We start from the raw sequence: 12,217 nt of genomic DNA on the forward strand, positions 1-12,217 counted from the left end.
CGGCCCAGCACGCCCCGCAAGCCCGTTTAGGCAATCGGGGTCTCTGTGATTGGCTTCCAGTTTCCCTGATACGAAAGCCGCTGGTGTTTGGCATGAGCTCGCTTAGCAAGTCGGTATCGGTTCTGCTGAGGGAGGGAGGAGCCTACGAACAGGCGTACCTTTTAGAACCATTGGCTTCTGAAGAATCTTGACTGTAGTCTGTGTGGTTGACGAGAAGAAGGGACTACCGTGTAATTGACAGGAACGAGGACGGGACGTTGGAATTGAGGATGCGGCGGTGGTCAGTGCGCCTCACACCATACTTCTCTTCTACAACCCCACGATCCCTCACTCCTCGTCCTCTTTACCGTCTCTCCCACATCATCTCTTTCGCCTGGGGTCGCCTTCAGCACTGACGTTACGTTACTATATCGTCTCGGATGAGGTCGACACGGTGCAAAACTCACATCCCGGAGAGAAACCATCAACCTTCGAGGGTCTCTTCCTAGCGGCACATGGGAAACCAGATTCGTGCCATGGTCGGTAGCTCACTGACCCTTCCCCGCCACGGGAAGCTTGCAATATCGGACAGCTTCCGCCATTGGCTCGCCTTGGACTCGAAGCCTTCGACGGCATGAACCCGGGGGGTCACGCCGACCCTCCCGTCAGGTCCTCTCGGCAACGCCCTCCGTGATAGGCCGTCTCCTGCATGGCAACTGGTAAGGTGTGAGGAGCTTCCGTCGCTCAACCACGAGACCCAATCATCGCATCTCCCCAAGGTCAACAAAAGGGCCCAATACCGAATACGCAGTCAACTTGCTTCAGTCCTAGCGTTGAACCCCGCATCGTACCGAACAACGAGGTACCTCAGAGTACCGAGAGCCTTGGTGTGGTTGGGCACTCGCGGAGCCCTACGTCCTCCACCTATCATGCTGCGGCGGCCGGGTCTCTGTCGTCGGCCGTCTGCCTCCGGACACACGCATCGAGCCAAGCGTCCTCATACGACAAACGAGGACCAGCTGTCGCCCGATCTGACGCCTCGGGAACTAATCGCCTTGGCCCAGCCTGGATGAAGACACGCCCCCCCTCCCCGCCTCAACTACGTTGAAGCTGTCGGCCTGGACAATCGCGGCCTCTTGCATGTCTTGCGCATCTCTACCTCCGTATTACTTCGGCAAAGGTTGACCTTAACTTGGCCTCATGTAGCCGATTATACCCACGCGCAAGTAACCATCTACTGCAGTCCCTCCGTCGATCTGACAATCCTCACGACATACAGCCCGCCAGTTCTCTTCATAAGTACGGAAAATCCGGGGGTCACAACGTACCGTACCATCCAGACCCCATCCCCACGGGGTAGCACAAGGTTAATACTCTGTCCCTCGGGTAGCTGGAGCTTGACTTTGATACCACGTTCCAGTAATTTATCCAGCTCTCGGGGAGGTTGGGGCATTGGCCGGCTGCCTGCCTGCCGTTCAATCGGGCTATGCCTGTGTCATCTGTCACCGAGAGGATTTGATAACCCGCAGCGGGCGGTTCTGTCAAAGGCTCGAAGCAGTTGCCACATATAGGGTGCGGAACCAGGTACAACTTTGCCAGCCAACAGCCGAGACAACAGATCCGGGAAAGGCCTGCCTTTTTCGTTCCACGCTTTCTTTTTCTCCTTTTCGCCCTCACAAATCCTGTTTTGGTCCCGGATCATGTATCCCCCTGCTGTCAGATGAGCTACCGTAGCAAGTAGCTGCCGCAGAATGTCTCTTTTCCTCGCCGCCTCCATCATACGGGGTAGAGTCCTAAAGGCCTGACGTTAAAGACATCCTTGAAATGGCCTGTCGCCTGCTGCCCAACGTCGAAACCACATGTCTCTCTTGTACTCCACAGAGGTTTCGCCTCAGCACGCAAGCGGTGCAAGGCAGTTGGACAAAGACAGAACAGGATAGGTCGGGACAGAGGGATTCACATCCTCATCGCCCCAAACCACGCGATCCAAGACTTTACCTGTGTATCGTGGCAGATCCGATGCTTACGGCACGATTCAGAGGGCCGCGGATCTTTGCCATACCGCAGCGTGGCTTGAGGTAGTACCTGGAGAGAGACAACAGCTACTGCTGCTACCTCGGATGCTTAGCGGTAAATGTATCCATCACAATGACATTCGGTCTCCTGAGAAGAGATGGTGATGGTCTGATGGCTGTACTCTTGGATCACAGACAGCCACGGCAGGGGTTGGGAAGGGGGAGGCGTGCACACCAAACAAGGTGACCAGGAACCAAGAACAAAACAAGACGGAGTATGTAAGTTGCCGGTACTTCTCCATTTTGCCATGGTGGTACGTCTCTCGATTTTGAGACAGAGGAAAGATGAATGACACCGGTACCGTCCCTCGCCACTGGTATCCCCGCCATTCCGGGAGGAAGGCATGGCTTCACGGGAAAGGGGGGAGGGGGCGTGTAAGCGTTCAGAAAGGACCACGCTCGTTGGCATCGGTTCCTTTGAGCTTAAGCTTAATCGAGTTGACTCCGACGAAGCCGATCTCGACCGTGAGCAGTGAATGGAGGGGGCTGCGTGGGGGGTAACCTAACTGCATGGAGGACTCATTCAGGGTATGCAAAGTTGGGTGAACTTGGAGAGAAAGCTTACCGGCATTGAGTCTTTGGTATGGCTTCAATCATCATCCTTTTGCCTGTTCCGCCAGAAGGGAGTTTGGGCATACTACGTAGCATTATCTACTACCTCCCGGCCTTACGAGGTTGTATCCTCGATCTTGAGGGTCTCATCGCTCTGTTCAAAGGACCCCGAGTAGCCTTGGATGGCCTCCGTCTGGTCGGGTTAAGTTCGTAGGTAAGGTAAGCTGCAGTAGGCCCGGCGGCGGTACATGAGGGGGCAGGGGGGGGGGGGGTCTTACAGCTGCCAGAAAGATATACCCTCTGCCTACTTACTTAGTATTGACAAGAGCAAGAGTAAGAAGAGCCTTCCATTGAGCTGCAAGACCAGAGCAAGAGGCAAAGAAAAGAGTAGGATCGTGGGGGAGGAACCGGCGAGCTCGTCCGTCTTGCCAGCTCCCGTGATTCCCCCGCCCCCCCCCTTTCCCGGACCAGCACCGCCGAGAATGAAGCCGGCGGAGGAAGCGGACGAGCGAGCGGGGACCAACCAGAGCACAGCATTTGGAAGCCTCCGGCCGGATCGCAACTAGTTTCCGGTGATGAGGAACCGGGGGGGCAGAATAGTGGAGGGAAACCACTCGTGACCAACAACAATGCAAACTACACTGCACTTGTTGTTAAGCAGGTCGAGGAATCATTCGGTTATGGAGGTCTCCTTCCTCGGACTCACTCACAGAGTCAGATCACTCGATGACCTGGCATACCGTTTATTTCGAGAGCTACTCTCTAGTCCTCGCTGCTAAGTCGTGTTTTGGGAAGGGCTTTTAGGTAAGGTAGTTAATGTTATGGATCGATCTCGGTTCAGTTTTCAAGGGCGAATGAAGCGAGACGAGACGAGACGAGACGTCCAGGGTTACATGAGGTAAGGTCTATGGTAACCCATCACAAACACAATTGTTGGAAAGAAAACCTCGGCAAGGATGGGATGGAAGGGAGTGGGCGACCTTCTCTCTCTCGCTAACCGAAGCTATACTTGCAGCCCATCATTTCTTTCTTCCGTCTCGGGATATTTCCTTTTTTCTTTCCCTTCCTCTTCTTGAAACCACCCCCCCCCCCCTCCTCCTCCCACCTGTTCCGTTTCTCAACGTAGTCCAGCCCCTCGTGAGATCTCGAATCCTGATGCAAGGTTGTGATGGCGGCTGAATCCGCGCCGACGGGTGTCGCCTTGGACTGGGTAGCTTGGCTTTTTCGGCAGGTTCAGCACACATCTTTTTTGAGGCACGTCATGTCTTTGACGAATCAAGGTGGTATTTGCATATGCTAAGAAACTTCCCTGTTCTGCTACAACACTCAAGAAAAGCGGAAACCAAAAAACCACATTGAGATACGTTTTGACGTTTGGAGAAGGGGGTATTTTGATAGAGTACAAACTTCAAGAACAGAAACACACTGACGTCCAGTCCTGGGAAGCACTCAAGAGGAAAGGAAGAGATAGGGAGCAGTTTGCAGTAAAAGACAGAAAGGTCCCTTTTTGTATGTCATTTGGGGATATATGGAGTTGCCAAAAAAGTAATATGTGCATAGAGCAGAAGAGAAAAAAAAAACAAAAACAAGAAAGACAGAAAATTGTGAGCTTTCGTCTCATCATACAAGAAACCCAAGAAGCGAAAAAACCAAAAAAAAACCAAAAAAAGGCCAGACCGAAATCAACAAACGCAAGAGAGAGTCATGTCGTTGGAGCAGCGCGCTCGCACACTCCTTATTCTAAGAACAGGTAAAAAATATCAGATTTTCCGACCCAAAAAACCAAAGCAGAATGTTTCCGGATTTCCCCCTCCCTTTGTCTCTTCCTCCCTTTCCTTTGCCTTGGGGTATCTTTGGGGGTTTGGCCAACTTTCCAAGTATGGTCCACATGAGATTTGTGTTTTTTCTTCTTTTTTTGGGTTCTCTTTTACTTCTCTTTATGCTGTGCTTCCGTATGCCTGAGGTCCGGGTGCGGGTCCAGGTCCGGCCGGTGCTCCGCTCGAGAAGCTTCTCTTCCTCTTCAGCGCGCCGAACTCGTGTCCGTACTCATCTCCTCCGCGCTGTTGTTCCTGGTGATGTTGCTGCTGCTGCTGCTGCTGAGCGTACTCGCCGCTGTGCGCGCCGTGAGGGGTGTGCTGAGGCGGCATCGGGCCGCCGCCGCCAAAGGTGTCGCGCATGGGCGTCCTGGAGCTGGAGGTGTTCATGCTGGCGTGGAAGGCCTGCGAGAAGTCGTTGGGCGCGGCGATGGGCGCGCTCATCTGAGGCATCGAGTAGTCCTGGACACCGCCGGGTCGGGCGCCGGGCGTGCGGGGCAGGGAGAAGTCGACGGGCGCGGTGAGGGGGGCTGAGGGCAGACTGGAGGTGTAGGCGAACTGGGCCGAGGTCGCGCGAGGGGCCGGGGAGTGGCCTGGGGGCGGAACGGATCCGACAGAGCGGTACTGGTTGCGGAGGTCGAGGCCGAGGGTGCCTGATGAGGCGCGGGCGCGCAGGCGGTTTGGCGGGCCGCCGGGGAAGCTCGAGTAGTTCATGCCGGGAGGTGAGTTGTTGCCTACGTTTGTGGTTAGTGACACTAGTTTTTTATTATGAGATGATGGTTGAAAGCATACTGGAGTAAGAGCTTGACTCGTAAGGGAGGCCGCTGCTTGAGGGGCCGCTCATCTGCTCTGGCTGGTAGACCGACTGCTGTCTTCCACTCAGCTGAGGGCTTCCGCCGGCTCCGTGGTGGTATGTGCTGTAGTCGATCGCGTCGCCCTTCCAGGACATGCTGGAGCGGAGAGGAGAGTTGAGGTCCGACCTTGACCGGTTCATGGTCTCGCGGAGCTGGAGAGGCTGGAGAGGTCGGCTCGGCTGGCCGCGGTGCATGGACATGGAGTTCTCGAGGGCGCCCTGTCGCGCAAAGGGGTTTGAGGTTCGGGGGCCGGGGCCCATGGGCGATAGGTGGCTGCCGTATCCGTAGCGGTGGTCGCCAGTCGAATTGGGTGTCATTGGAGACAGGATATCCGGGCTGCTCATGGTTCCCGGGGGAGTGAATCCGATGCTTCCAAATCCAGGGCTGAGTCCCGTAGACGACATGTGCTCCTCGCCACCCTCTGCCCTGCGGACGTCGACCATCAAAGGACGAATCATGTGGTCGGCGTATGACTGTGTACCAAAGTTCATGGGGGATGACATGGGAGTGTTGAGACCGTGGACCGCGCCGTAGGGGGAGTGAAGAGCCTGAACGTTGTCAAAGTCGTCGGGAACCGCACGCATCTTGATCATGCGGTCACGGTCATCGGCTGTGAGACGCTTAATCTTCGCACGGCTATTGGATGAACAGGATTAGTTCCACAGTCTCTTTGAGATTGTAAGGTTGCGAGCAGACTCACCGGTTCTGGAACCAGACTTGTACTTGGCGAGGGCTCAGGCCGGGGATCTCCCTTGACAGGCGCTCTCTGTGGGCGGCATCAGGGTGAGGCTGCTTGGCGAATTCACTCATGAGGAATCTCGTCTGTTGGTGTGTGAGACTGTCGTTGTGGTCAGTATGCCGCTAACAATGCTTCATGTGCTGCTTCGACTAACCGGAAACGCTTCATCTTCCTCCGGGCTGCTGTCCGCTCTGCGGCCGTCTGTGGGGTTCCATCGCCGTCGTCGAGCATATCATCATCGTCAAGCACGTCGTCGTCCTCGTCCTTGCTCAAGCTACCCTCGTCATGGTCCATCTGGGACGAAGACACATCGGCACCGAGCTCTGTTGATGAAGCCGGGTTCGAGATCATTGTCTGGCCCTGCATATCTGTTGATGCCGTGGGTTCATGAGATGCCGGCTCTGCGGTCTTCTCCAAGGACTGCGATGCCTGTCGCTGTTCCTGCTGTTGTTGCTGCTGCTGTCGGTCCTCGGGCTCGTCTTCCGGAGTGGGCTGCTTCACTTGACGAAGTCCAAGAGGGTCTGCTGTGCCTCGGTTTTCCAGACCGGGTTCTTGCTTCGTCTGGATCTCTACTTGTGCAGGGGCGCCGGTTGCAGTGCGAGGTTGCGACGCATCCGAGGTCTCATTGCCAGCTCCGTACGCCTGGGAGAAGACGTTGTTTTCCGGCCCTGGGAGGTAAGAGTACTGCTGCCCTTGCCACTCGGGAGGCGTGGGCAACGGAGCTTCGAACTGGTTCGACATGCGTGGAGGAGTGGTAGGGGCCTTGTGGAGGGGGGTCTCAAATTTGCTGTAGGACCAGTGGCTCTGCTCGGTGGTGTCAAACTGCCTGGTAACAAGCATTGGGACAGGTGTGGTGATTTCGGTTTATGAGGTGGTTGTCTTGTTTCGAGCTGGTACAAGGACGATCTGGATCTCTCTGGAGAGGATGTCCTGAGATGAGGTTGAATCTAGGACAGATGGGAAAGGAGTGTTTGGAGGGATTGTGTTGGAAGCTATCGATGTTTGCCGAGATCTAGATGAGCTAGAAGGTGTACGACAAAAGCAACCGATAGTGGTAATATAACAGCACTCTATGTTGATGATTCAAGGTAAGGTTGATGTCGGAAGGTCAAGGTGTCTGGCCTTGGAGTTGGGTCCGTCCCGAGATGGTTCTTAACAAGTTAATCAAAAGAGAGAGTGTAAGAGTGAGAGTGATATATAGATGTAGAGAGAGGATGATGCGTTGATGCGTCAAGTCGTTTTGGGAAAAGGAAGAGAAGATGATGAAAAAGGGAAAGAGGACTTGGCTACCCCAGGTCCCACGAGGTAGGATCGATCATATATTGTATAAATTTGAGGGTGTGCCAACTGATAGTATGGCGGGGTCGATCGACTGGGAGGCGTTCCTGGGCCTGGAACTGACAGGCCCCGTTGTGTATGGCAAGTCTGAAGGATACCCGTGGTTGTAATAAGGCGGTCTTGTAAGGAAGCCCTTGCTCCTTAGTTTGACAGAGGTGGAATTAATACCGAAGGGTACGGCCATCCACACGGAGAAATGTCGAGGCTGGATCCGGACAGGAGGACTTGGGACTCGAGCCAGGGCCAGCACGGGCAGCCAGAAGCAGCTGGCCACGATGGGGGGAGAGGAATAACGGCTGGTTCAACGACGAGGGTTCGAGTGTACTCGGTACCTGACTGGTGGTGTCGAGGAGGACGAGGATGACTGGGGTGAAGAGGGTACTCAGGTACCGTAGCAGTGGAGAATGAGATGGTTGAAAAAGGGACCCGATGCATGGTTTAAGGCTCGCCGACTCGAGTGAGAAAAGCCGCAGCAGCAGTATCCGTAGCAGAGAAAGCAGAAGTAGAAGCACAAGCAGCAGCTCATGCCACGCCATGCCAGACGGGTACGGATAGGCATGGCATGGCATCGAGCTTTGCCCGCCCGCCGTCGCCGCCGCCAGGCCCCCGGCTTGGACGTGGGTGTGTGTATTTGGGATGTGGACGTGGGTGTAGATTTGTCCATGTGGATATGGACAGACGGGGAGGGAAGGGGACTGCAGGGTAGGGGATGGATCCGTAGGGTAGGGTAGGGGGAGGAGTGGGTAAGGTGGTCTGGGAGAGCAGCACCAGCAGCACCAGCAGCAGTTCCTGGCATCAACAAGTCAGTCGGGGCACGCGCGAACGTGGGTGGGCAGCTAATACCAGCTGTTGCTCTTGTCGCGGGATGCTGTTGTTATTGATGCTGCTGCTCTGCTGAGCCACATGCATCTGTGCGTGTAAATGTGGTATGGGTGTGGATATTTCCGTCCACCACGTCCAGTCTTCTTCCCAAGCACTACCAAGTTCCCACGGTGGTACCCTCCTACTCCTCCTCTTCCAGTGTCCACCCTGTGTGTTCGAGAAGAAGACCTGGGCTGAGCCTGGGGGATCGCTCAAAGCAAGGTGACAGATGAACCGGACGATGGTAGCAGCTATATCACCAAAGCCCATGGCCTTAAGATTTTCGGCTGAATGGCTAATGCCGTGCTGCTATTGACTGTCCTGGAACCTATAACCTACCCAACACCATTCCGTCATTTCCAGCCCAGCATGGCATAGCGCGAGCGAGAGAAAGAGAGAGTGCATAGTATGTGTGTGTGTGTGAGTGAGAGAGATACCTGACCCTTGGCCCGTGTTGGTAAAGGCAAGAAAAAAAGAGAGAGATCCTAGATTGAGATGACAGATTTCTTGCAGCGGCGTGCCAGCTGAGCAGAGTTGAGCAGCCCATGGTGAAACGGGGTCACCTTGTCTGTGAAGGCCTGAATAGGCAGGCTGATGTCGACACCTGAATCAGTACAGAACCAGGTGGGCGGTTTTGGAGCAATGGAGAGGAGGGAATGAGACAGGGTCGAACGGGGGCTCTCCCTTTTCCCGCGCCTGTTCCCATTTTCCAGTAATTTTTTCTGGCCCTTGGCTTGGTGCGGCCGCAGAGAGATCAAAAAAAGAACCTGAACCTGAACCCAGAGCTGGGTTCATGAAAAAGCTCAGGTACCAGACAGGCACAAGCGCGAGGCACAGGCACAGGCACCGAAAGGCGCGGCCGAAGGTTTGACTGCTTGGCCCCAAAAATAATGATACTATGGATCTCGCATCGAGGCGAAGGGGGATCACAAACCACCTCAAGGTTCCCTGTGTACTTACAAGTTACGGATACACGCGATATTGCACAGGGACAGATGGTCCTCCTCCTCCTCCGAGGCTCCGACATCACACATACATGCCTCTCTCTCGAGCAAGCCCTTGACACACATTATTACTGCGTACTTACGCAACACGGCAGAGAGAAAGAATCGAAAAGACGGCTCGGGAAAAGTAAAGAAAAAAAGAAATCAAGGAGCGAAAGAGGCATCTCGGCTGGGATATCTGCATGACGCTCATTGGACCCTCTGTGACATTAGCTCTGTGTCGACTCCACGGATGAACGCATGACCGTTGTCGAGAAGCCCGGCCGAGGCCACGGCCAATGGAAAAGATCATCGATCAAGGGGGAGCCGGAGGAGGTGGATGAGCCGATGAGGAGGGTGGTGGTGGGTGTGTGTGTGTGCGGTCACTGCTGGAGCTCTCTGGCTTTCTCTCACCGTTCACTTTCTCTCTCTGCTCGCTTTCTGGTCCCCATCCCACTGCGGACACCAAAAAAAGGGCCTGAGGAAAGGTTGCTGCGGGGGATGGCGTCCCAAAGGGAAGCGGGACGGAGTGGAGGGTGAGCCCTAGGTGTGCGCCTATTGAGTTGGCCGGCCGCGAAGAAAAAGAAGGGTACGGAAATCTGGTGGGGAGTGAGAGCGAGCGAGAACAAGGATGGCGGTAGTGTGCTAGTGTAGTTGCAGGGGGCCGGACAAGAAAGAGACTCAGAGAGACAGCGAGTGCTTTCGCGAGATACGGCGCAGTAACGAGCAAGAAGACGTATAGACTCTTGGAAGATTGGCGCTTGTCTGTGTGTTGACTGACGGCGGCAACTTAGTTGATGACTGACCGGCCGAGTGGAACATCTTGTCTCTCACTCTGTCAATGTCTCTTCACGGACACCCTCGATCATCAATATCCTCCTCGACGGGGAGACGACTGGGTAATGGGTCGAGGACTGGAGCAAGAGGCGGCCGGCCAGAGAGGAGAACCGAACAGAGGCAAGGCAGGGGACGGTAACGGGTAACGGGTACGGACACAGAAGCGATGGGCATGGTGATGGGTTGATGGGCGACGGATGACTCCCGACCCCGTTTTGCATTACTAGAGGATTGCCGCAGTACATATAGACACTACCCTACCCTCGAATTCCGCACTATTCAACCTCAACCCTTTTCATAAGTCTCCCATCCTTTCCTCTATTCTACCCTCTCCCTTATTAAAAAATTACTAAAATCGCAGTTTTAATAGCTTATTAATAAACTAATATTACTATTTAAAAATAAGTAACCTACTCTTATATATAAGTACTAGGAGTCTTATTATTATAAAAATAGTAGTAAATATACTAGAGTACTTAAAAAAGCTTTTTAATAAACTTTTAATACTATTTAAAGTAATTATCCTCGAGTTATAAAAAGAAACCGAGGTACTATATTAACACGGCCCTATCTATCTTATTAATACTAATAATACCCTTTTTAGTATAAAATATATTAATAATACTCTATAGCTACGTTACTATGCTTCGTAAATCGTACTTAATAATAATAAGGATTTTAACGTTTTTTTTTAAATCTTTTATTAAAATTATTATTATAAGGTTAGTTTAGTTATTAATATTTTAGTAAGTATTTTAATTTAGTATACTTAGAAGCTCTTATAGCTCTTAATAAGAGGCTTTTAAAGGACTTATAATTAGACTTTTTACTTATTATAGGTAAAACTATTATAGTTAAAGCTATAATAATTAAAACTATAGTACTACTTATAGACCTTAATAATAAGTAGTTAGTAATATAGTTATCTTTTTTTTATAATAAACTTAAAAAAGTATTTTAATTTAAGTACTAAGTAGGTACTATACTATTTTATTAAAACTATATTCTTATACTTATGACTTAGAAAGAATTAACTTTCTTCGATAACAAGGTACTCAGACTCCCGACCCCGGCAGACTGCCTTTGGCGAGGCAAGGGGATGGACGGACAATGAGCAGATCCTCCAAGAAAGTAGATCTTCGTCGCCTCGGTTCAAGACCTCTTTCTTTTCGCCGCCGCCGCTGCCCAGTCTTCATCAAGCAGCGAACTGTGGAAGACACACCGTGGTAAGGGTACACACAGACATTTTCAACGGATACAGGCACACGTAGATACGCACACACAAACCTTAACTACCCGCAACGACGCACAGCGTCCCTCGAGGCAGAATCAAGGAGGCACACACAGAGAGAGAAAGAGAGAGAGCAAAGGGGGGAAAAGAGAGACGGGGAACCTGTCCGCTTCCGAGGCGGAATTGGGGGAGAAAACGGCGGCGTGTCAGCCATGTGGGATTTTTCTTTTTTGATTTCGGAGGTGAACCAAAATATTCCCAAATCTGGACCGAATCTGGGGCCGCGCTTGCTGTACAGCCATGTTTTAGAAGAGGGCAGAAACAGTGAACGCGCATGTCTTTTGGCCCTGCACGTTGCGTACAGAGAACACAACGCCGTAACGCACGCAAGTTATTACTCCTTACACTAAGCTATCTTCGTGGCTCTTGGGTATGGGATGAGCGGAAAGCCAAACCTCCCCACCGTAGTGAGAAAAGCATGTTCACAGACTCCAGAGTGCTCTCTCGCTCTCCCCCCGTGCCAGGGCCCAGGGGAGGTGAGATGCGGTTTCTCGAAGGCCGCAGTCCCTCAATTCCAGTTTCCACGTTCTCCACCCAACAGACAGGCGAGAGAGACTGAGAGCGAGCCCGTCTGCCAGAAGCTGTCGCCGGGTACGGATACTTTGGGCTGCGGTCCACTTCCAATCTTGTGTACATCGGTCCCTTGACCAAGTCGCCCTGTTTGCCGTGTTGCAGGAAACTTAGTGGTCTCGAGCAAGAGCAAAAGTGGATTACAACGTAGCGGTAGCGGCCTTCTAGTGCTCGCGTAGAACAACGAAAACGAGCTTCCAAGTGTTCCAACGAAGGCGCCGTCTGTGTGATTAATGTGTCTGATCTGGCGTGATGAGGCGGCGTGATTTAAGCTCACGGTTTGGCGCGGCGCACTACCGCTATCGAAAGATTTTAAGATGGGAA

The 12,217-nt window shown here is 52.9% G+C and overlaps 2 protein-coding genes across 2 annotated transcripts; one reads left to right on the plus strand and one right to left on the minus strand.

Annotated features, from left to right (window-relative positions):
- Positions 1–688: 688 nt before the first annotated feature.
- CTAM01_04374 (uncharacterized protein) lies at positions 689–1,052 on the plus strand (the record flags this gene model as incomplete). The annotated part of the gene is made up of 2 exons (XM_060520404.1): positions 689–698; positions 811–1,052. 2 exons carry the CDS (start codon positions 689–691, stop codon positions 1,050–1,052), a joined length of 252 nt encoding a protein of 83 aa, XP_060385049.1.
- Positions 1,053–4,543: 3,491 nt separating this feature from the next.
- On the minus strand, positions 4,544–6,853 carry CTAM01_04375 (homeobox domain-containing protein; the record flags this gene model as incomplete). Its single annotated transcript, XM_060520405.1, has 4 exons — positions 4,544–5,154; positions 5,213–5,910; positions 5,975–6,112; positions 6,168–6,853. The coding sequence occupies 4 exons, from the start codon at positions 6,851–6,853 to the stop codon at positions 4,544–4,546; spliced, it is 2,133 nt and encodes a 710-aa protein (XP_060385050.1).
- Between the last annotated feature and the right edge of the window lie 5,364 nt (positions 6,854–12,217).

Source organism: Colletotrichum tamarilloi (assembly GCF_030869305.1).
Source record: "Colletotrichum tamarilloi strain Tom-12 chromosome Unknown Scaffold_10.1, whole genome shotgun sequence".
Lineage (NCBI taxonomy): Eukaryota > Fungi > Ascomycota > Sordariomycetes > Glomerellales > Glomerellaceae > Colletotrichum > Colletotrichum tamarilloi.